General features: G+C 38.9%; 1 protein-coding gene across 4 annotated transcripts; it reads left to right on the forward strand.

Moving 5' to 3' along the window:
• The first annotated feature begins 934 nt into the window (after positions 1-934).
• Positions 935-23053, forward strand: SPDS3 (spermidine synthase 3). 4 transcript variants are annotated; one of them, XM_088961229.1, is made up of 11 exons: positions 935-1347; positions 3206-3428; positions 3551-3595; positions 4089-4165; positions 4285-4407; positions 18370-18474; positions 18577-18649; positions 19150-19221; positions 20655-20850; positions 21451-21580; positions 22791-23053. In XM_088961229.1, the coding sequence occupies exons 2-11, from the start codon at positions 3245-3247 to the stop codon at positions 22887-22889; spliced, it is 1104 nt and encodes a 367-aa protein (XP_088817355.1). In that variant the 5' UTR covers positions 935-1347; positions 3206-3244; the 3' UTR covers positions 22890-23053. The 4 variants fall into 4 exon arrangements, with proteins under 4 accessions (XP_088817355.1, XP_088817353.1, XP_088817356.1 ...); XM_088961227.1 differs by lacking the exon at positions 935-1347 and adding an exon at positions 1366-1628; XM_088961230.1 differs by lacking the exon at positions 935-1347 and adding an exon at positions 1484-1628 and having other exon boundaries at positions 22663-23053.
• Positions 23054-24465: the final 1412 nt, after the last annotated feature.

Genomic DNA, 24465 nt, shown 5'->3' on the forward strand with positions numbered 1-24465 from the left:
TAACTTTTTCTAAATTTAAAGGGTTAAGTTCTTTTACAGCTCTTCATGCTATCGTCACCATTTCATATTTATTATTATTATTATTATTATTATTATTATTAGAGAATAAATTATAGATAACAACCTGTAATTTTGGGTAGTGATACTTAACCCCAACTTTTGTCAAAAAAAAAACCCTTTAAACTTTCATATTTCAATATTTTGCTTGTTTCCGTAATGAGCATTCCATCAAATAACTTTGAAAAAGATTTTCATTTACTTATTTAGATGTTTTGGAATCCCCAAGCTCTCATTTTCATTAATTTGTAAGTTGTAACATTGGTTAATTGCAACACCAGAAAAGAAGGGATTTGAACAGTTGTAAATAAACAATGATTGCTGAAAGTGAGTGTGGGTGGGGTAAGGGTAGGATGTAAGTGGTCTCTTTGAAAATACAGAGAATGGCTAGTGAGTGAGAAATTAGGCCTTCGGGGGTTAAGGATGTTAAGGCAATGTATCAAAGTGAGAGCGAGTGACTGAGTGCCGGATGCCAAATGCTAAGAGTCGAATAAATTTCAATATGAGGAGAATCTTTATTTATGGGGGGGAGATCCTGATATCATAAAATGTAGGAAATAAAGATGCTTATCTCTTACCGGGAAAGGGAATATTATATTTGTTGTCAATCATTAAGTGTACCATTGGGGTTTCGTCACGTGTTTCATGAAAATTTCCTAATGATCGATTTTCCTTTTCCTCAAGATCCTTCATCACTTACGTATGCTGCTACCTCTTGCGTGGTTTAACTCCACGTGGCGTCTTGCTATGTCTTTTGTTATTGTAGATTTCATGTGCCTCCGGGCGCATGCGGGCCTCACCATGGGCTCGGCTTAGGCTTCTCTTAATCTAGATCACGAGTGAATTTATAAGTCATTGGTTTACCACATGTTTTAGTAGGCATAGGTTCATCGCACGTTCGAATAGGCTTGGGGCCCTTGAATGGATTTGGTCATCGTTTCCTTTCGTTCAGGCACTGAGTAGGCCCGATGGACCACGGGATTATCGTGATTTTGCGATAAATGTTGAAGTTTATCGTAAGGTTTATGTGCATTGCCGGTTTATTGCAGCACGGAGGTTGATTATGGATTGTTCGCACGTAACTTTGTAGTATTAGTTTTGATGTTTGATATTCTATTAAGGTCAGCACCATATACATACAATGAGAAATAGCAAAGAAGAAAGAGGAAAGAGGGAAGAGAGAGAGAGAGAGAGGACAAAGAAGAGAAGATACACAGCCGCTCTATTCGTTTGTTTGTGGCATTCGAATGCAGAAGATGATGAACAGTGTCCATTTCAATTAAATTAAAGGTATTTTTTAGTAATTGTAGTGACAAAGTGTTAAATCTGAAAGTTTAAGGGGAATAAGTGTAACTATCCCAAAGAATACGGTGGTAATCTGTTATTCACCCTAAATTAAATTATAAATACTAGTTTAGGCTTTTTCATTCCCCACTGTTCCTCCGTCTGGGAACGGAAAGGAGTAATAGCGATAGAAAGGCTCTAAACAGAGTCTTCCCGACGCTTTCTCTCTTTATTTTTCCACGCCCGCAACCACTCCGTCTCAGAAACTCTATCGCGATTAATATCAGGTAAGGAACTTCTTCTTCATTTTCCCTCCATTCTTCTCTGCAACTCACAATCCAAATGCGTCGTGTGTTTGTTTCTCATGTTGCTTCTTTCGTTTCCCTTTTTTTCAAGATAAACCCAGAGAGAAAGCTAGGTCCTTTAAACTTCGAGTTCATTCTCTGTTCATTAAAACCCTAAGTAAGACCTTTCTGTTCCCCTTCATTCTCTCGTGCAATCTCCGGGTTGTTTGCCTCTCTGCAGCTTGTAAACGAAATGCTTCTCCCATTCCCTACCTTTCAAGCAGAGGAAGAGGATAAACCTTTTAAGGTTATTGATAATGTTTGGATTACACGGTTTCCTTATCTTTCTCTATCTTTCTGTTAACCTTGTCAGTTCAGTTTCTTTTGAAACAGTTTCGTATCTTCGCCTTTCTTTGGAGGCCTATTGATGCAAGTGTTCCTCTGGTTTTGACGGGTTTGTGATGAAATTTTTGTAGTATTCATTTATTTATCTATCGATCCTAGTTGAGTTTCATTACTGGAAGCGGGATACATTTCATGTTTGTCTAAATTTCGTTTACTCCAACGAGAGTTGGTTTTACATGCCGTGTTTCCTTTCACCACAGGCAAACGAATATATTTTTATTCTAAATATGATACACTTTCTTTTTTTTTCTTCCTTGTTTCCTTTCCTGAATTTACCATTTGGGGGGGGGGGGTGTAAGCGTTTATTTAGCTTGTAAATTCTTTCGTGAGGATTCTTCTTTAAGTTGAGTTTGTACTTTTTTTTTATGTACGAATTTTATAAATATGGACTTATGCACAGAAAAATATGTACAAGTATAGCATCCCATGGGTTTTTCGGAGCCCCGTTTCAATTTACAATTGATCCCTATTAACTCTTTGCTTGGCTAGTGAATGAGCTGGTCCATTTGCAGATCTTTGTGTTGGGAGCTGGAATGATCAATCTTCAGCCTACCAAACACCACCTTATAGTCTCCTTCAATGATCAATTTATCCAGATTAATTTCTTTCGCCTTTTGTACTCCCTGAAGAAAGGCATAGAGTTCAGACCCTGGTGGAGTTCCCAAAGGCAATAGGACCTAAAAACAAAGCTCTGATATGACCATCCTTGTCTCTGAAAAACCCTTCTACTTCTGATGGACCTGGATTACCATTGCTACTTCCATCAGAGTTCAGATTAATGAAACAACCCTCGGGTGGTTCCCATTTCTTTTGAAGAGGTTGCAGCAACTTATGAGCTATACTTACGTTTGTTTTCCTTTTCACCATTCCATTCTTTTGTTTATTGTTATGATCTTTTTTTTTTTTTTTGCAATTTTCTCTAGTGCTGGTCAACGTGACAATTAGGAACAACATGTAGTTCTCTAAAATAGTATATTAAAGCAATAATGGTATGTTTGTCTTTAATTGAACTTTGGCACTGTTATTTTCTGCAAGAAAAAGAAATCATCAAAGAAAGCTTGAGATTTTGATATTTAATTATTAATTTCTCCTAATCATTGGGTGGGCATTAAATTTTAATTAAGAGCAATTGATAAAACTGTCTATTCCTCTCACTATCTAGTTTTTCTTCCCAGGTGATTAGAGACTGGAGACGGAGAAGAAAAGAATAATCTATGGAGGGAGACGCAGGAAAAGATTTGGAATGCCAGAAGATTATGGATGGGAAGGTGACTAGAAACAATGGCCCAGCAAAAACTATTCCTTCTTGTTGTATGAAGGCAATGACTTCGGCTCCTGAGCTTGAAGCAAAATGCCATGCAACAGTAGTTTCAGGGTGGTTCTCTGAATCTCCATCACGTGAGGCTTCTTTTTGTCGCTTATGGCTTTCCCTTTTGGCAAACATATTTTTTAAGCATGATAATTTGTGGAGGCATGGTTGTTTTCTTGATTTTTGTCACCCTTTTGCTTGATTGTTACAGGGGAGGCTGGAAATTTGCTTTATTTCAACAACCCCATGTGGCCTGGTATGAATTTTTTCCATGATGATGTTCTTAACTAGTGTCACACAGTTATATTTTCATATGCATTGTTTTGGTTATTTGCTCAAAAGAATAGTTTTTCTGTATTATATTTTAGATTTTCAATATAGTTGCTAGTTAAATCTTCCATCAGTGCATGATTTTATTCCTATGATGTCTGTATGCCTGTAAGACCTCTGTTGAAGTTAATGTTACTTTGTTGCAAAGAATTCCAGTTTTCATGTTGTGGTGTCCTCCATGTGTTGTGACTTGTGAGATTTGTCTGTAACCAGAAGCAACCTTTCCTGAACATGTAAAATGCTTGATACTAATATGTTTCTTTGTAGTTTTTTCTCTTTCCTGGGGAAGGAAGGAGATGAGTGACATGTTCTTCATGTGATTATGGTCACTTATTTCCTGAATATTGTTCGCTGACCTGAATTTGATGAAACAGTAATTTGTTTGCTATTTCCCCTTATTCCTTTCTTATCATTTGCAGGGGAAGCACATTCTCTAAAAGTAGAAAAGGTTTTGTACACTGGGAAGTCAGAATTCCAAGAGATTTTGGTTTTTGAGGTTTGCTCTTCTCAGTCTTGAGTAGCTGAACGTGCATGTTTTATTTTGACTCTTGTGAGAATTCCTTTTGTGGTCTGTTTTCTTGTTATCTCTGCTAATTCTGATTCTCTCTACTGCAGTCGTCAACATATGGGAAAGTGCTTGTGCTTGATGGGATTGTTCAGTTGACTGAGAAAGATGAATGTGCTTACCAAGAGATGATTGCCCACCTTCCCCTTTGTTCAATTCCATCCCCCAAAACTGTAATTTTACTGATTTTAGAACCATAGGCTTTTTTGTTCTTTAGTGATGTTTATGGGAGTATGAATTTTAGGCTGTTTCCTTCTGTTAAATATTTGTTTAGAGAATTAATTATTTTTTATTAGTAACAAACCTAGAGAATTAATTATTGATATTTTTTAGATCTGTAGCATTTAATGAAGTATCATTGAAAGATTTGTCCAGATAATTAATTATCTATTGTTTTTTAGATTTCTTGCATCTAGCAACATGTCATTGAATAATTCCGATCAATTATTATTTAGTATTGCTTATTCTGTTGTAAAACTGGTGGTGAATAAGTAGACAAATGGTGCAAGGTGCCAGCCGGCTGGTTGGTAAGGTCTCCTGCTGGTTGTAGCGGAGACTTTGGATTGAATCCTGCCTGCACCTGGGTTGGGGGGTTTATGGGTTTCGGGGATGGGCTACCCCCGTTGTATAGCCCCTTGAATAATCTTCTGTAGAAATCAAACCTCAAGTTTCTAAGAATATATAAGGTAAAACAAGAGATGTTGTGTACAGTTAAGATGGGTTTTAAGGCTGTATTTGCAAATCAATATGGAGTGAAGGGCGTTTTGGTAATGGCTAAAGTAGCTTAATTGATGACTTATTGCTTTGTTTTGTATTTGCAAATCAATCTGAATTTTGGTGTTTTCAAGCTATTTCAAATTTATTTTATAGCTTGTTTGTTTTTTATGAATAAGGTTAATCTTTTTGAAGGGTCAATTTGGTCCATGGAGTCTTCTTATTAGAGAGCTTTTAGAAATTTGAGAAGTTAAAGATGAAATCACACAATTTTTCTGTCGGCCAATTTTTCAACGACCAAAATATGTCTTTGCATGATTTTGGTGTCATTGGATAGGTTATTGAGTTTATCCAATTAGAACACTATCATATACATCCAACATGCTTTGAGAGAGTTGTAGCCATCTTATTGTCACTGATAGAGTGTCATTCTATTGCTTTATTTAATTGTAGTAAGTTTAGTGCAGTATTACTAGAGTTATTTGAAGAGTTAGAGACTTGGAGTCCTTATTTAAGCACTCCAATGTGTTACCCAATGTTTTAAAAGGCATGGGAGGCATACGCCTGGAGGCGCTCCCAAAACGCCCTAAGGCGTATGCTAGAGAGGCATGAACACCGATGAGGTATATGCCTCATATGCTTTTTTCATGAGGCGTGCTAGAGGCGCACGCCTCATGCACCTCATGCACATCTTATATAAAAAGACAAAGAAAAAAGAAAAAAAGGAAAGGAAAGGAAAAGAAAAGAAAGGGAAGGGAAAGAATAAGAAAGAGAAGAAAAAATGAGAAAAGAAAAGGAAAGGGAAGGGAAGAAAAGATAAGGAGAAAGAAAGTGGTTTGTCCCCCTTTCAACTAATGTTATGCATCTTTATTCTTCTTATTATAAAATATTTTTAATAAAAATAAAGAAAAAATAGATCCCCCCTTCCTCCTAACCTCCCTGCTCTTAAGGAGGCTTACGCCTCCTTGTGTTCGGGAGGCTTATGCCTCTTGCGTTCTGAACTACGCCTCACACCTCTAGGTAGTGGAATGCCTCGCGTCACGCCTCCGTGTTTTAAAACATTGGTGTTACCTATTGTTTTCTCTTAGCTTTAAAGTAATTAGAAGTTGTTTTGGGTCATTTTTTGGTCTAAATTGGATTATATGAAGAGATTTCCAAGCCTTTGTTTTGAATCTATAAATAGGGTTATCGTAATTGGAATTAAGAGTTGATTTAGTGGAATGAAAAGTTTGTTTTGAACTTACCTGTGCATAAGAGGGTGGTGTTATTTTTATCTCTTTCTCTATAATGATGCAATTTCTTCCCTCGTGCATGGCTCATAATTTGATCCTTAGGTCCCCTTTTTTGACCCACTATGTTTGTCTTAGTAGAATTTTTCTCCTACATGTCATGCATCACTTATATCAAGTGCACCTAGCAAATTTGGCTAGGAAAAACTTGAGACAGTTGCAAAGATTAAGAGAACAAGATGAATGAGTCTCAGCTTTGCAGTTTAAAGACTGTAGAAACGTAATAACGGAAACAAGTAGATAAAGGAAGAGAGTGAGAGATTAATAATAATAATAATAATAATAATAATAATAATAATAATAAAGTAAAAGCCAAGGAGAAGGTTCAGCAATGCAGATGGGAAAAAACAATTGGAATAAACAATTTGAAAATTGCAACAAGGACAATGGGACCATTATTCATGACAATGGAATGAACCAACCTATAAATTAAAAAAGGATAACTATGATTCTTCTTTATTATGCTAAGAAAAAAATAAAAATACAAAATAGAAATTATCAATACTGTAAAATGTTTAAAAAATTGTCAAACTCTTTTTATACACTCTCGTAGCCCTAACTGAAGCTCCAGAGTCCCAGCCATCCGTCGTTTGCCCATGAATACTTAAGACCACTTGAGCCCATAATTTATCCCTTTCCAAAGTCAATCTCCAAAGCCATTTCCCCAACAGAGCTTCAATTTTTTTTCTTGCAAATTACCTAAAGCAAGCCCACCATCATTTTTGGTTTTGGTAACTATATTCCACCTGGCCCTATGATCTTTTTTCTCCTCTCCTGGTTCCCATAAGAAGTCTCTCATTAATTTCTCCAAAATCCCTCAAATTCCTCCAGGCATTTTAAACACCAACAAAAGGTACACTGGCAGATTTGCCAATGTAGATTTGATCAGAGTTATTCTGCCTCCCTTGAATAGGTAATTTTTCTTCCAAGATGCTAACCTCTTAGTGAATCTCTCAATCATCGGGTTCCAGAAACTCTTTTTACTTGGGTTATCCCCTAGTGGTAGCCCCAGATAGATCAACGGCCATTGTGCGATCTCACATCCCAAAGTGTGGGCCCTATCCTCCACCTCACTTTCACTCAAATTAATGCCAATCACACAACTCTTGTCCAAATTAACTTTAAGATTAGTCACCTTTTCAAAAACATTGATCACTTGCTTTAGGTTACTCACCCTTCTCATCTCCTCCCCACTACAAAAAAGAATTGTGTCATCAACAAACTGTAAATGTGTTACTGGGACCTTATTCCTTTCTACCCTCCAACCTTTCACCAAATTTCTAGAGTCTGCTCTCTCAATGAGTTTTCCTAGGACTTCAGCAATTAGAGTAAATAGGAAAGGAGAAAGGGGGTCTCCTTGCCTGATACCCCTGGTAGCCTGGAAATGATCTATCACCCTCCCATTCACTAAGATGGAATAGTGGCAAGTTCTAATACATCCTTTCACCCACTTGCACCATTTCTGCCCAAATCCAAAAGACTCTAAGACTTCCAATAAAAGTGACCAATCCACCATATCATATGCCTTTTCAAGATCCATTTTGCACACTAACCCCTTCTTCCCACTTCTTTTGAAGTCGTCCACACTTTCGTCTGCAATCAAGATTTGATCCACAATTTGTCTACTCTTCACAAAGGCACCCTGATTTGGGGAAATTATCAAGGGTAGGACTTCTCTAATCCTCTGAGAAAGCACCTTAGTAATGATTTTATAAAGGCTATGTACCAAGCTATTGGGTCTGAACTCTATGGGTGATAGGCATCTCCCATTTTTGGGATTAGAGCCAAGAATGTGGAATTGAGGCCTGGATTAATCACGCCCTTTCAAAGAATTCAAAAAACACTTTTTGGATGTCATCCTTCAGAATCTCCCAGCAGTCTTGATAGAAAGCCATCGTAAAACCCTTAGGACCAGGTGCTTTAGATCCATTCATTGAAAACATGGCTACCCTTATTTCTTCCAATTCAAAGCTTCTCTCTAACCACACCCTTTGACTCTTCCGGTAGTCTTGGCCATTCCAAACCCTCAATCTGTAATCTGCTCGACATAGGCCTTCTAAAGATTGATTTAAAATGGTCCACAAAGGCCCCTTCAATCTCTTCCTGCTGAGTCAATATTGCATCATTTATCACTAGCTTGGATATCAAGTTCTTCCTCCTGCCATTGGCTACAACATGAAAAAATTTTGTGTTACTATTTCCCTCCTTTACCCACTTATGTCTGGACTTCTGTCTCCACCTAATGTTGTTTTCTTTCCTCAAGCCTCCCAAATTGGAGAATATTCCCTTCTTTGATTTTGATTTTCAACTCCTTTAGCTTCTACTGAAATTTCATACCCTCCCAATTAGCCCTTGGACCACTTGCTACCCACCATTCTTTCACTTCTCCTTAAAACCTGGATGGGATAACCACATGTTCTCAAATCTGAATGGGATAGGTCCTCTATTCCTAGGGTCCACCTTATTAATCAAAACTGGCTAATGATCAGAGATGACCCTAGGCAGTGTCCTTGACATTAGATCTCCCCAATATTCTTCCCAATTAGTAGTAAACAAAATTCTGTCTAATTTTGAACAAATTGGATCAACTTGGAGATTTGACCAAGTAAAATGTGACAAATTCAGTTCTTTGAGCTCAAACACATTGACAAACTCATTGAATTTCCTCGTACTTGTAGTGTTTCTTTGCCGCATCTTGTTACAATACTCAGTGAATCTAATTACATTAAAATCCCCTCCTAAGCACCAAGGACCTTCCCATAATCCTCTTATGTCTCCTAGCTCTTCCCACAACTCACTCCTCTGCTTGTATCCATTGGGGCCATATACATTAGTTAATACCCATTCAAAACCATTGCCCACCTGTTTGAATTTAACATAAACTGAAAATTTTCCAATCAATTCTTCAACTCCTTCAACAACTTCAGTTTTCAACAAAGTCACTATTCCTCCAGAAGTTCCCCATGAGGGACTCATTGCTCAACTTATGTTGTTTGCTCTCCATACACTTCTGGCCCACTTACTATTAAATGTCATGAGCTTAGATTCCTGAATTAGGTGTATATCTGGATTTTCTTTTCTCAGTAGCTCCTTTTTTAGCACCCTCTTTCTTGCATTCCCCTCACATTCCAACTCACGATCTTCATATTGCCTTCTTATTCTGTCCCTAACCTGATTTCTTCCTATTTTTCTCCTTTTCTACCCCTACCCTTTCTCTCACTAATTTTCTTATCCTCTTCCACATCTTGCCTCAGCCTTTCAACTTCACTCATCTTTCTTTTTCTCACCTTCCCTTCTTCTTTTCTATTATGAAGGTATATTTTCAGCTCATTCAGATTTCTTATTTTACATCCCAATTTTCCCAAAAAATTCAGTCAACGACTCTTCTTTTGCTTCTTCCAATTCAAACTCCTTTGATTCCTTCTCTTCTGTCCCTTCACTCTTTCTGTAATCCATCTCGTCTTCAATATCTTTATACCCTCTATCCCCACTTTCACTTTCCTTCTTTTTATCCCCTCTCTGCTCTTTCTCTTGTATCTCAATTTCATCATGGGCAAACGGTAAGGAAGCAGCACCGGAACCTGGAGTACAAGCAGCAAGACCAGAGCTAGAGTTAGTATCAAAACCCAAAGGCACAGACATACTTGGACCTGATTTGAAGTAGATTCGACACTGGTCTGGACTTCACAATTCACTCCCAGAATATAATTTTGTGAGGAATTTTCTGAACCTGATTTGGACTCACAACTACTTCCATCGCTCTGTCGTTTATCCCCCTCTGTTACGCCTTTGTTCAAAGTTTGGATATTGATTGATATTATCTTTACCCATTCCTTGCTCATCGTTTATCCCTCTCTTCATCTTTCAGCATTCCACCATTATTAGGATATTTTTTATTAGAGTTTAAATCCTTATGTTCTCCAACGAACAATTCAACAGCTGCACTAAGCATGTCCTCCATGTCTTTTTTCTCCATCATATCTTTCCCAAAGCTGTCACTCTCTGTCTCAGATTCTGGTTCGTATTCATCGTCTGAGGATTTGCATTGAACCCAGCCAATGTCCTCTTCATTCTCCTCTCTTCCGCCTCTGAAATACCTCGGATTTGGGCATTCTTCTCCCAACTTTCCTTGGTTCGCTGCATCAGATTTGGATACTGGGATCCATTGTAATTTTCTCTTCACGTCAACATTGTTTCTTCGGTTGAAACAAGAATCCTTCTTTTGTTTTTTTCTGTGAGGACGAAGATAGATCATCCATAGTCTCCAGTTGCACCCAAGTGGACCCGACTCACGTGACCTTTAAAGGTGTCACATGAGTCGAGTAAAATATATGGACCACTTCCCCGGTTGGACCTCAATTGACCCACTAGGACGCCAGTTGGGTTAGACCGAGACCTATAAACAAGTTTTTCTCCTTTGGGTGGACCTAACCCTTGGTCCGACCGGGTCACCCCTTTGACTACCTTTGCGAAAGAATGGCCCTCAAATTTTCTGGATTCAAAAAAATTTGAATACTTTTCTTCAAATGGCCGAATATTTGGCTCTGGCCGTTCAGCTTCCAAAGTGGGAATGTCTTCATTCCCAGAAAAGTTTTCCTTCCCAAATCCGCACACGTGTCCACTTTTCTTTCCTTGTTCATCGACAATTGTAACCCACTTTGCCACGTCACAATCGTCTCCAAGCTTCGACCTTCCATACCAGAGCGACGCTTCAAGTTCTGATGCTACCCAGATTTTGTACCAGTAGCCGTCCGCATATAGATTGATGGATCTTGGAACCTTCTTGGGTTTCACACCAGCGACTTTCAAGTTCACTGCTCTCAAGTCCACCGTCTCGAAGGATAGGAAAGCACCAACCAAAGCTGTTGCTATTTTTTGGAGAGTGGTTTTTTGCCATAGATGAAAAGGCAAACCTAGAAGCTTCATCTTGAAGCTCCCGTCACCCATTGTTACTTCCTTAGCCGATGGGCACCAGTTTTTAATTGTTACAGGTCCCTCACTTGTTTCTACAGTTTTGAAGTCCAATATCTCCCTTCCCCCCACTTCCATTACAGCCTTTTTTTCATTGAAGGGGATTAGTATCACAATATGAGGAGTACCAATTTTGGAATTTACCTCCTCGAGTAAGCCTTTCCAGTCGTTTACTTCCTTCTTTGCCGACAAGATTAGTCTTCGCTCCCAACTTTTTTTCTCCCCCTCCAATGAGATCTTTGGTTCTGGTATTGTTAGAGATACTGCCATTGAATCAGTATTTTCTTCTAACCCCAACATCTCTAATTGCTTCCTTCTCTTTGTCATTTCTTCCTTTCCCAATATTGCTGTCAATTTTTCTGGTTCCTTTATCTCTTCCTTTCTCACAGACATTATCCAATGAAGTTCGTTTGCTATCGTACTCCAGCCTTGCAGACTGTTGCCTACTGGTATGATGATCCTCTGTTTTTTTTTTCTCTACTCAAAACTTTCCTCCAAAACAACGAACCAGCCATTGGAGTTTCTCTTTCTCTCAGCAAAATATTCCCTCCTTAATTGCCTAAGGGAACTCTTCCATGACCTACCCCAACTTAGATGTACTGCTCCATCTAGGAAGCTCTGGAACCATGATACAACTTCACCCACCAGTAGTATCGTTCCTCTTCTTCCTTCCCTTATCTTTATCGTAAGATTCTTTTGGTATACAATTTCTTCCATCAAGAATCCTTTTTCTCTCGGCTGCAATCACTTTTCTCCATTTTCCAGTTGTTGTGTATCCTTCGTTCTTCTCCATCCCAACTTTTGGCTTTTTGTTGGTCCCAGTTGTCTAGGGTTCTGGGAGGGGTTAGCAGTGGATCAAAAATGTTCAGCACATTTTTCCTTCTTCTAACACTTCATTGTTCTTTTCATCTCTGGTAATTGTTGTTGTTGTTGTTATGATTTGCAAATACCTCTTCCCATTAAATGGGGAAAATCTTCCTTAATTCTTAACAAAGAGCATAAACAATATCTAAACGAGCCACACCCTTGAGTAACAAAATAGATTTCAATTAACTATAGGTAAATGTTGTATCACATGTATTGATAAAAAAATGCAGTATCATATGAGAACCAATGACCAAATTACCAAGTGGACTTTATTGGATTTAGGTCCAGCTGAGGCATGCTGACTTGAGTTTTGACCTGAGCCCCGTTCAGAGTTTGAAACAGCTGCTGAGAAAAGATTCTCTAGTTCTGGCATCTGAACGACCCCTGGAGACCTAGCATCTATGTGTGTTTTTTTCCTTAAGAACCATCAAGTAGATTCTTTTGCCCATCCAAATGAATTTAATCCTTCAATGGAAGAAGGTGTAGGCTTACGTTTTGTGATTGAAACTGATTTTTTAGCCTACCATTGGCTGGAATGAAAGTGCAATATTGGTAATACCTTTGAAAACAATAGAGGTCTTGAAAGGAAAATGAGGAATTTGAATGTGGAAAAATCGCTTTGTGTTGGTACAGCGACAGGGATTTCCCTCCCTCATCTCTAGGAGACAGAGTGCTCTGTTTTCCCAAAAAAGAAAGTGACTACCTCTCCTTCGCCTGTGCTCTCTCCTCTCTTCTCTACCTCAGGTAAATCCCTCAACTCTGTCAATTCAGTTTTGGATACTGATAAGCGCTCTGTATCTCTTGCACTAGTCTCTTCCCAACCAAGAGTCGAAAGCCCCTAGTCTGAAAGCCACAATGAGTCTACAAGGGGGGGAAGTGGGTGAGGAATCACGCAGAGAGACAATAATTAGGGAAATCTTAGAAAGTCTCTTGGACGAAGTGGAAAGGAAGAATTTGCAGAGAGGGAGCCTGGAGGGGACAGACAGGGTTGTGGTCGGAGGTAAAGTGAGAAGGAACAAGAAGCTTCCTAGGAGTGAGGAGAGTGCTTCTTTAGGGAAAGAGGAAACTTTTGGGGAAGAGTCAGTTGTAGAGTTTGTGAAAAAGTTGGGGTGCAAGCTGAAGAACCCGAATGACCTAAAAACCTACATGCAAAATAAAGAGGACAGCGAGATGAAGTTCAGAAGGCTGAGTGAAGTGGAGAGATTAAAAAAGATATTGAGGGGGACAAGAAGTTCGAAGTGAAAGGGATTAGAAGAAAAGGGTCTAAATAGTTCTTGGAGGGCTTAGGGTTAAAGCCTTTAGTTTTCAATGAGAATCCTAAGTTGGAATGTGAGGGGGTTGGGTAGCTTTAGGAAGAGAGCAACAATCAAAGAGGTAATTAAGAAGTTCAATCTGGATGTGGTTATGCTTCAGGAGTCCAAAAGAATGGATTTTGATTGCAGCTGGGCAAAGAGTGTGTGGAGTTCTAGAGGTATTAAATGGGTGGCTGCTCCTTCGTGGGGTTCCTCGAGAGGAATTGTGACCCTGTGGAAAAAAGAGATTCTCTTTGGTGTGGAGGAGCTAATTGGAGATCACTCTGTCTCCCTGAAGTTCAAACAGGTGGCCGATAGGTATGAATGGGTTCTAACAAATGTGTATGGCCCCAATGACTATAGGCAAAGGGAGAAATTATGGGAATAATTGAGTGACATTAGAGGCCTTTGGGATGGACCCTGGTGTGTGGGAGGGGACTTTAATGTAGTGAGATTTATGGAGGAAACCAACAACCCCAGACAGAGAGTGACAACAAGTATGAGGAAGTTCAACCAATTTGCGGACTCTTTTAATCTCAAAGAACTTCCCTTCCTAAATAATTTCACTTGGTCCAACCTTCAATCTCAGCCAATTTGCTCTAAATTGAACAGATTTTTGTTCTCAATTGATTGGGAGGATCATTGGGGCAACATTTCTTCTAGGGCTCTCCCTAGACTCATTTCAGACCACTGGCCAATAGTTTTGGTCAAGGAGGAATTAAGAGGAGCAGGGCCTACCCCTTTCAAGTTTGAAATATGTGGTTGTCTCATCCAGGTTTCACTGAGAAAATTAGAGAGTGGTGGGAGCAAGCGAATCCGGTAGTTGATTGGGAGGGAATGAGGTTCCACAAGAAACTCCAATACCTAAAATCTCAATTAAAGGAGTGGAATAGGCTGGAATTTGGAAGATTAGAAGAGACAAAGCAAGTTCTGGTGGAGCAAATTGAGGATTTGGACCTGAAGGAAGAGAGAGGCCCCTTTGGAGAGGAAGAAAGGAAGTTGAGATGGGTTTTAAGGAGGTGTTGGAGGACATCCTGATCAAGAAGGAAATCAGTTGGAAGCAAAAATCTAGGTGTAAGTGGCTAAGGGAGGGAGACAAAAACACAAGGTTTTTTCATTCAGTGGCAAATGGAAGGAGAAAGAAGAATTACATCTTTAACTTGGAAGTTGATGGAGCAGTCTTGTCTCACCCGGCTGAAATTGCAGAGGCCCTAGTAAATCACTTCAAATCTATTTTTTGATGGCCTATGAATGAGAAAGTGTGGTTGGAGGGTTTGGACTGGCCGACTCTTAGTGCAGAGAAGAGAGAGTGGCTAGAAAAAAGAATCGATATGGAGGAGGTAAAGGAAGCAGTTTTCTCTATGGATAGGACAAAAGCTCCGGGTCCAGATGGGTTCACAATGGCCTTTTACCAGGATTGCTGGGATATCTTGGAGAATGATCTTGCTTCGGTCTTTGAGGAGTTCCACAGGAGAGGTGTGATAAACCCGGGATTGAACTCAACTTTCATTGCCTTAGTCCCGAAGAAGAAAGATGCCTCCCAACCAAAAGATTTTGGACCTATTAGTCTGGTGACTAGCTTGTACAAAATCATTGCTAAGGTTCTGTCTCTCAGGATAAAGAAGGTGCTCCCCTCTATTGTTGCACCCAACCAAAGTGCTTTTGTGGAGGGAAGACAGATCACCGATCAAATCCTCATTGCAAATGAGAGCTTGGAGATGTTGAGGAGTTTTGGTTTTGGTGACAGGTGGTGCAAGTCGATCTGGGGTTGTGTTAGGACTTGCCATTATTCTATCCTGGTGAACGGGACTGTGGTGGACTTCTTTCCGGCGTTGAGAGGTCTAAGACAAGGAGATCCTCTTTCCCCTTTTCTTTTCACCCTTATTGTTGATGTGTTTGGGCGAGGGACTGTGGTGGACTTCTTTCCGGCGTTGAGAGGTCTAAGACAAGGAGATCCTCTTTCCCCTTTTCTTTTCACCCTTATTGTTGATGTGTTTGGGCGATTGATCCATAGAGCAGACTCAAGGAATATGATAAGAGGGTGGAGAGTAGGAAGGGAGGAGGTTCCCTTAACTCTTCTTCAGTTTGCAGATGATACTATCCTTTTCCGTGAAGGAGGGAACCTCAGTTGGATTCGGAATCTAAAGTTGACAATACAACTTTTTGAGCAGATTTCTAACCTCAAGGTAAACTTCGACAAGAGTTGTGTGGCGGGAGTGAATGTGAACGAAAGAGACCTAAGGGAATCTGTAGATGAGCTAGGTTGTGCTATTACGGATTGGCCCTTGACTTACTTGGGCCTCCCTTTAGGAGATAATCCTAAGAGTGTCAGCTTTTGGGCTCCGGTAGTGGAGAGGTTTGAGAAGAGGCTAGCGGCCTGGAAGAGGAGTTATCTTTTTTAGGTGGAAGAGTCTCTCTCATTAAATCTACCCTAGCTAACCTTTCTGTTTACTTTCTGTCAGTGTTTAAGATGCCCTCAAATGTTTCAAACCTTTTGGAAAAATTAATAAGGAACTTTCTCTGGGAGCCTGGAGAGAAGAGAGATCATAGGGTGAGTTGGGAGGTGGTCTCTAGGTGTAAAACAATAGGAGGTCTAGGGATTGGTAATTTCAAGAAAAAGATCATGGCTCTTTTGGGGAAGTGGTTGTGGAGGTTCTCTTTGGAAAGGGATAAATTGTGGACTAAGATTGTGGCTAGCATTCATGGGTTGGAAGACAATGGCTGGGATCCTGGAATCTTGGCAAGGGCTTCAGCAGCTTCTCCTTGGAAATCCATCCACAATCTGCTTCCAGTTTTCTCCCCTTGGATCAGGTATGGTCTAAATCTGGTAACCGAATAAATTTCTAGCAACATCTTTGGGTCGGGGATTCTCCTTTGAAAGACAAGTTTCCTTCCTTGTATGCTCTTTCAGACTTGAAAAATGAACCCATTTCTTCTTTCTTAGTCTTTTCAACTTCCACTTCGGGCTTTGGTTGGAACCTTGGCTTGTGTAGGGCAATTAGGGATACGAACTTGGATAGCTTGGTAGCTCTGTTAGCCTCCCTTGAGGGTGTCTTCCTAAACCCTGCTAAGGAAGACACCAGATTTTGGACCCTTTCTAGCTCTGGTACCTTTTCTTGTGCTTCTTTCTTTGAAACTTTAACTCAGCCTCCTACCCCCCTGAGGTTGTCCTTTCTAGTTAAGGAAATTTGGAGAATACCTATTCCTCCTCGGGTGGGTTTTTTTTTGTTGGGAAATTTTCTTAGAAAGAATCAACACTTTAGACTTGCTCCAAAGAAAGAGACCCAACTATTGTTTACTTCCTAATAGATGTGCTCTTTGTAAAGCTGATGAGGAATCTGGTTACCACCTCATGGTCTCTTGTAAGGTTGCTAAATCTGTTTGGGAGTGGGTTTTCTCCCGTTTTGGGTGTTCTTGGTATCCTCCGGAGACTGTCCAAGGTTTGTTTTCCCCATCTCTTTTCAGTTGGCCTAAGAAGCGAGGGAAGACTATGTGGAGGTGTATTAGGGCAGCGGTTTGCTGGTCTTTGTGAGAAGAAAGAAACTCATGCTTATTTTCTGACAAGGAAAAAACTTTGGAAGACTTGTTAGACCGAATCCTTATAAGAGCGGTCCACTGGCTAAAATCTTTGGAGTCGTTTTCAGATTGTCCTATGGATGACTTGCTAAGAAACTGGAAAGAGATTGCTTCCACTGCAAGATGCAAGAGGACACTTTGTCCGTTCTGGTCCCCTCCCCCTCGGGCTTTATAAAGCTGAATTTTGATGGCAGCAGTGTAAGGAATCTAGGGCCCTATGGGATTGGAGGAGTCTTCAGGAATGAGGAAGGGATTGCTACTGCTTTATTCTCTGGCCCTATTGGAGAAGGTGACTCTCTTAGGGCTGAGATCCTTGCAGCGCTTGAAGGAATTCGAAGAGCAAAATATCTAAATATTAGCCGTTTGATTCTGGAAGGTGACTCGAAGGTGGTGGTTAATTGGTTGAAGACAGAGGATAGTGGTTTGTGGAACTTTAACAATGAGAAAAAACAATTCTTATGGCTGGGTAGGGACATAGAGATTCAGTACAGCTGGGTGAAGAGGAGTGCCAACTCATTTGTGGATGGGTTGGCCAAGCAAGGAGTGACTAGGGAGGCTGTTTTCTGGGCTAGTTTTTAATTTTCTTTGCTTCCCTTGAGTTTTCTGTTTTTTGGGGAGCTAAGTTATATTATCTCCTTCTGTATTCCTTTCCCTCTATTCTCTTAATTTAATGAAATTGATGTTAATGATAAAAAAAAAAAGAGATGCAAAAGAATGAGTCTCTGGTGGCTTGTGCTTTTCCTTTTTGCTCATTTGGATGGATATTTTCACAAGTTTATAGGTCACAAAAGGATTTCAACAGAATTTTCTATTAAATTGTTTTTTTGGGCTATGAAGATATTCTCCAAGATTGAAAAATCATGGAGAATATTTCTATGGGTTGTGGTCCAATCCATACAGTTGATGGTGTAATAATAACTAATTATCTTTTTTTTTGTTTTGTTTTTCTTTTCTTTTGTTGTGGTAGTGTGTTAAAAAACGGGGGTAGCCCTTCCCCAAACCCCTAGATCCCCTAACCCAGGTGAAGGCAGGACTTGATCCCAGGTCTCCACTACAACCATTTAGAGACTTTACCAGAAGGCTAGCTGGCACCTTTTTTTGATGGATAAAAATAGATTTTATTAAGGAATAGAATAAGAGTTACATCAAGGCTAGCTGGCACCTTCGCGGTAACTTGTTATCTTTAATTAACAAATAGTTTCTTTTGGATGATAAAGGCCAATGTTTTTCTGATAATGTAAACTTTATAAACCTAACTTGTCAATTACTTCATTTTTTACTTACCTGGAAACAAGGAAGTTCTATCCTATTTTGCAAATATTTTGAGAAATGGATTGTTATCAAAGTGTTATAAAAATCTGAAGTTGTTTGATATGTTAAGATGAGTGAGTTCTGTACTAAGCCATACTGGAATTGTTCGATGCAGGTTTTGGTTGTAGGTGGTGGTGATGGCGGAGTTCTTAGAGAAATCTCTCGCCATAGCTCAGTGGAGCACATTGATATTTGTGAGATAGATAAGATGGTCATTGATGTATGTGAATGAACTTCATTACATGATTACCTTGACATTTTTATTTGTTATTAATTTTATTATTATTATCTTGGTCTAACTGCTGTGCGTTATATGTTCTAGGTGTCCAAGAAGTTTTTTCCAGATTTATCTGTTGGATTTGAAGATCCTCGTGTCCAACTTCATATTGGCGATGGTATGCTAAGGCAACGATTAAAATATTGATACACTCTATACCCAAAGATGGGTATTGATGCATATTGGATATGACTGATACTCCCTTTTTTACTTTTTATTTTATAAGGAATATAAGGATGGGATTTATCATCTCAAAGTTAACTTTTAAAAGATACATGTATTGGTTGTAATTATTTGCATTCTCCTACCAGTTCAAATTTAGCTGTTTGCCGTTACTACAAATTTTGGATTCCTACAACTGTTGAAAACCTGAATTGTTTTATCAGAATTTAGAATGCATGTTGAAACTAATTGATGTATACAACATGAGAAACGTGTTTGAATCTGAGTGCCCACTTAGTGTAAAAAAGTGTAGGAGATTAGGCCTTTATCCACTCCACCATCCCACCGCCCAGACAGCCAGAATCAGCTTTGGATAATGACCCATACTTTTTTTTTTAATTTTTTTATGAATAAATAATGGCTTTTACCGTCGATCTCATGTCAATGGTTTAACAGCTGCAGAATTTCTACGAAATGCACCTGAAGGAAGGTATGATGCAATTATAGTTGACTCATCGGATCCTGTAGGTATGCTATTATTTATATTTCATGTCTCATTTTTTGGTTCCCTGGTTTGGATAGTGCTTTTTATTTCCCCCCTTTGTGCTTCCATATGTTTGGGAGTTTTTTTAGATGAGGTTCTTTTATTAGTTTCAATTCCATATGGAATGCTTGATTTTTGTGCGAACTAAGTTGATTAATCTCGGAATCTGCACAACATATTTGAAATTCTAGTGGCTGCACAACATATTTGAAATTCTAGTGGAAGAAGTACCTGTCAAAAATAAAAAAAAAAGAACTTTTAATGGAAGAGCTAGATATGGAGGATAAGCTTAGAACTTAAAAGCAGTGTTGCTGTTGCATGGAAATAGATGCAAAAGTTGGAATTACATGTGTATGTCACTTGGGAAATAAGAAAACATGGACCCGAGGGCATGCTAAATAACATGTTACTACAATTGTATCTTGTGAATTCTGAAATCATATGCTATGGAAAAGGGTGTTTACTAAATTCAGTGTTGTATGGACATGGACATTGGTGTCAGATTCTGACACATCTGGTAGTCTGATTTGGTGAACTGGAATAGGTAGAGGATCACCCGTAACTGGCTGACTGTCCGGTTTAACCGGAAAATTGGTGAACTGGTCCCAGTTACCTAAAATCGCTTGGGTCTCGAATGTGTGGAATTTTCAAAATGAAAATGGCAAGATTCAAATCCATGACCTTGTTTTTCCATGCATATTGTCTTATTGCCATTAATCCGCTTCATTATTTGTGTTCATTTGTGAATCTATAATGTACATATTCCATTAATGAACATGCAAGGTTCAAAGTATTGGCACGATATGCCCCATATTGGGTGTACCGTATTGTATTGGAGGGTGCCGATACACCTTTTTTAAAGCCTAATCCCCAATCCACTTGTTTTATATGCTAACCCATATGCTTAAACCTACCCCTCAGCCCTATTTTTGAAAATAATTAAAAAAGGCATGTGGTGCAAAGTATCGATACACCCCTTCCGCCATATCGGGGTGTATCGATACCTTGAACCTTGTGAACTTGTATTTCAAAGAAATTCATAAAAAAAACTTGTATTTCAAAGAAAATGTGAGTTGGGAGGTTTGAAGTATAACATACTTGCATAATATATTATTTATTAGTATGTGTCCCATGGTATATATATGTATATGCCATGTCATCACGGTTTGACCTCCAGTTTGGCTGCTGTTGAATCTCTGACCCATGAACCTCTCCCCTTTCTGGCTCTATGTCCGGTCTGGTGCTCTGGACATTGGTTGGAATTTAATAAATGGCTGAAATGGACACTAATAGTATGAACTGTATCAGAGAAATCTGCTTCCATGCTGATTAGCCAAAATAAACCCATGCTTTCTGAGAAATCTGCCCTTGAAACTTACAGTATGTTTCTTTCCTTTTTTTTTTTTTTTTCACTCAGGTCCTGCCCAAGAACTTGTAGAAAAGCCATTCTTTGATACAGTAGCAAGAGCATTGAGGCCTGGTGGTGTTCTTTGTAACATGGCAGAGAGTATGTGGCTTCATACTCATCTTATTCAAGATATGATCTCTATATGTCGTGAAACATTTAAGGGATCTGTCCATTATGCTTGGGCAAGTGTTCCTACATACCCAAGGTAATGTTCTATCTATTGCCAAAGCATTTTTTTATGAACAATAAAGTTTTCCACCATAGGTTATTTCTTGTGAAGGGCTGTACTTCATTGGTATAGCCATAATTCCCTAGTAAAATTGAATTTACATGTTCCTGTTTCATTAGAGGACTTCTCTAGTGTTACCGAATTTGTGCCAAATAAACAAATTTTGTCATCTAAAAGTAAAATTACAAGAAACATGGTGGGTTGTTACTTTCCCTTCATAAAGCAAATTATTTCCTAAATAGAATTCCTAGATATGGGGTAAAATGAAGTCAAAACTTGTTTCTAATCTTAGAGAGGAGAATATCAAATCCATATTATACCTGTTTTGGTACAAACAGTACAAGAACTTCAGTGGGTACTTTTTTGCGTTAAAGTATACCATGGAAAATAGAATAGTTAAATCTCTTCCCACAACGAGTGCCATTTACTAGAAGGGCCTACTCTTAACTTTTTCAAGTTGGACATTTTGATCAGGGCTAATACATTAACATTATATTACCAATATAAGGATATTGCTTTAGATATGATAAGATTATTCTGAGGGGGTTTCTTTTTTTTTTTTCCCCCATGCTGCAGCGGTGTGATTGGCTTTCTGTTATGTTCAAAGGATGGGCCACCTGTTGACTTTTTAAATCCTGTTAATCCTATTGAGAAGCAGGAAGGTGCTGCCAAATTCCGGAGGGAACTCAGGTTCTATAACTCAGAAGTAAGAATCATTTTTATCATACTAGAGCTGATATTATACATTTTTTATTTCCATGCCAAGTTCAATAAACTTTCTAGTTTTTGGAATTTGTTGATGACTACTTACCTCCAGGTAATTCTTGGTTTAGAGTCATGTCTACAATTGCTATCTTTGTGCATTGACGGATATACTAAATGTAGAGAATTATTTCATAGAAAAGTTGACGTTGACTCTTTGTTTTGAATATTTACGTTAATTGTCATAGTATTGCCTTGGTGGCTTTGTCATTCATTTCTTTTGTTGACCACACTTACCTACTAGGCCACTTCCAGAGACCCACTGGATGGTTCAAATAGCAGTTTTATTGTTGTGTGGAGATCATGAAATTTAAATATAATCCTCCTGCATAGGGTTGTGTTTTAGAATTATCCTTTTCAAATTGAATGGAATTCTTGAAGTTTTTCAAGTTCTATTACTTATTATTCTTTTTGTAATAAAATTTTCATCATTATCTATCATTAGGATTAGGGATGCAAGTCGGGTTGCCCAAATTAAAGTTCAACTACATCAGGCCCAAGTCAGGGTTTGGGCCCATTCAAAATTTTAACAAAATTTCAACCCAACCCAAGTGGCAGAAAGAATTTGGACTTTGCAGCTCCACACTCTTCTCCACTTGAACTTCTTGGAGATGTTAGAATTGATGACCACGATGGTGCACTAGAAGTAGCTTTTGCCCCCTGGTAATTTTTGCAAACAAAAAGTGAGAAGAGTAAAGAAAAAAATGGAAACCAATGGCCAAGAGCCATTGGACTATGGAGTATGTTAGCTAAGGAAATGAGGTGTAAAAACACAATCGTCTTGGTAAACCAGAATACTAGATGTGCCATCAGTTATGGATGCTTTCCAAAAATATCAGATGCATTCTGTATGAAATGTGAAGCCACACATACGAATGTTTTAAAAGGTGTGTAGGTTCACACGTCTCATTTTGTAAGGATATATGTGCCTATTTCTGCATTTTAGTTCAGAATTCATTCAAAAAGGCATATAAATGCGTTCTTAAGTAGCAGAAGATATTCTCAGTCAATTGGAAGATTGTCCAGTTTGCAGGTAATGTGCCGCTGCAGTTAAATTACTAGCCAATTTTAATTGGGAATTGGAAGCTCCAAATCTGCTATCAAATTTGTCTTGTTAATGGATAATGGTTTAATAGCAACTCTTTGAATGACAGATCCATTCAGCTGCCTTTGCATTACCATCATTTGTGAAGAGGGAGGTGTATGCTCTTTGTGATTCTCCAACCTCAGCACAGGGTATCTGTGTTTTGTAGCTAATTTGTTGGTCTGCATTTTCCATTTCTTTTGAAGAGAAAAGAAGTGTTCCTATGTGAAGAAATAGCATCAAAATAGTATTTTGAATTAGACTTGCTCCTTTATGTAGATGGCTTTGTACTCTGCCTTGATGGCTTAAATATAACGTGTTTTTTCTTGTGTACTTCTATGGACTATGGAATGTAGAGTGAAGTAACCACAGAAATTGCCAAGATCTTGAACATAAAGCTAGGTATGGAGTGTTTTATTTGGTCAGATGTTTCCCAAGTCATCCGTAGTAGTCGAGTTCAAAATCATTCAGATTATTAAATGTTAGATATTGACCCAACAAGATCGTTCACATTGAACAATTGCTAGAATGTTGGATTGGATGGCTAAAAGATCCACCAGAGGTCGAATGGTGCCAACTATTTGACCAGGTGGTAATGATCGTCGAATCTACTAATTTGGATGACCATTTCTGGGTAGTGGTCCTCTCCTGCGCAATTTTGGAGGCTGAACCAAATGGTCGATTGGTCCACTGACTGGATGTGAGTCTGACTTGGTCTCTTGGGCTACTCCCTTTCTGTTTATTCTTTTAAGGGAGAATGACTGATCGGTCCAGGTCAGAATTTTTTAGCCCCACCATACAAGGGGATGAGTCCTGACCGTGAATTGATGTCAAATTTATGGGTAGGATGCGGTTTATAAGGGGGCTATTAGTAGACTATAGGGTGTTATAATTCAGGTAACAACAGACTTAAACCTCTTCTCTGTTTCCTTATTATTTCTTTTGAGCTTTCTCAAACCATCTCTTTCCAAATACGACTAATTCCTCTTTTGTCAGAGTTATGTTTAACGGAATCGTCGAACAGATATTGTTCATCCTTGCAATTTTCAATATAGTAGAGTTATTCAATGGCGGTGATTCTTACTCACTTTTTCTACCCACTTTCTACTGGCTGTGAATTGCCACCATACATCTCTTAATTCATTGCAATTCATAGCGACCAGAGGGTAGGAAAAGTGAGTAGGAAATTCGATTATCCAGAAACCGGTATGAGCACCCCTACTCATGAGGGAGAGATTGTCTGCTGCTTCGTTGTTTAGAACTTTAGATGAGAATGGTGGGTTTTTGTGAGGGGGAGGGGTTGGGTATTGGATTCTCTTTCTGATTTTGATTTGATGGGAATATCTGTAGGTGGAAACCATCCATTTACATAGCGTCTGTTTGGCATCGATGCCGTTGCTCCAGAAAATGGTGATACATCAGTGCCATGTTGGAAAATATGATGCTTCAAGAAATGCTTATCTGTTTGGAACCATTTTTTTTCATAAAAAACAGTGTTCCAATTCATGCCTTGGAAATCGAGAAGGCGTGGTTTGGAGCAATGCCAAATTCGGTGTTTTCTTAGATTGCAGCTCGTTGCTGTCAATGAGGACGTGATATGATAGTGACGTGAACTTCCTATAATGGTACCAGTGCTAAAAATAGGCATAGAGCACTAGTACCAAACTGAAGTGTTGCTGTTCCTCAAGAAACATCCTACCAGGCAGCAACTTTTCCATACTGAAAAGAAATAACACTGTTTTTAT

This window comes from Nelumbo lutea, chromosome 1 (assembly GCF_056320005.1).
Source record: "Nelumbo lutea isolate HS-2025 chromosome 1, American lotus-T2T, whole genome shotgun sequence".
Taxonomy (NCBI): domain Eukaryota; kingdom Viridiplantae; phylum Streptophyta; class Magnoliopsida; order Proteales; family Nelumbonaceae; genus Nelumbo; species Nelumbo lutea.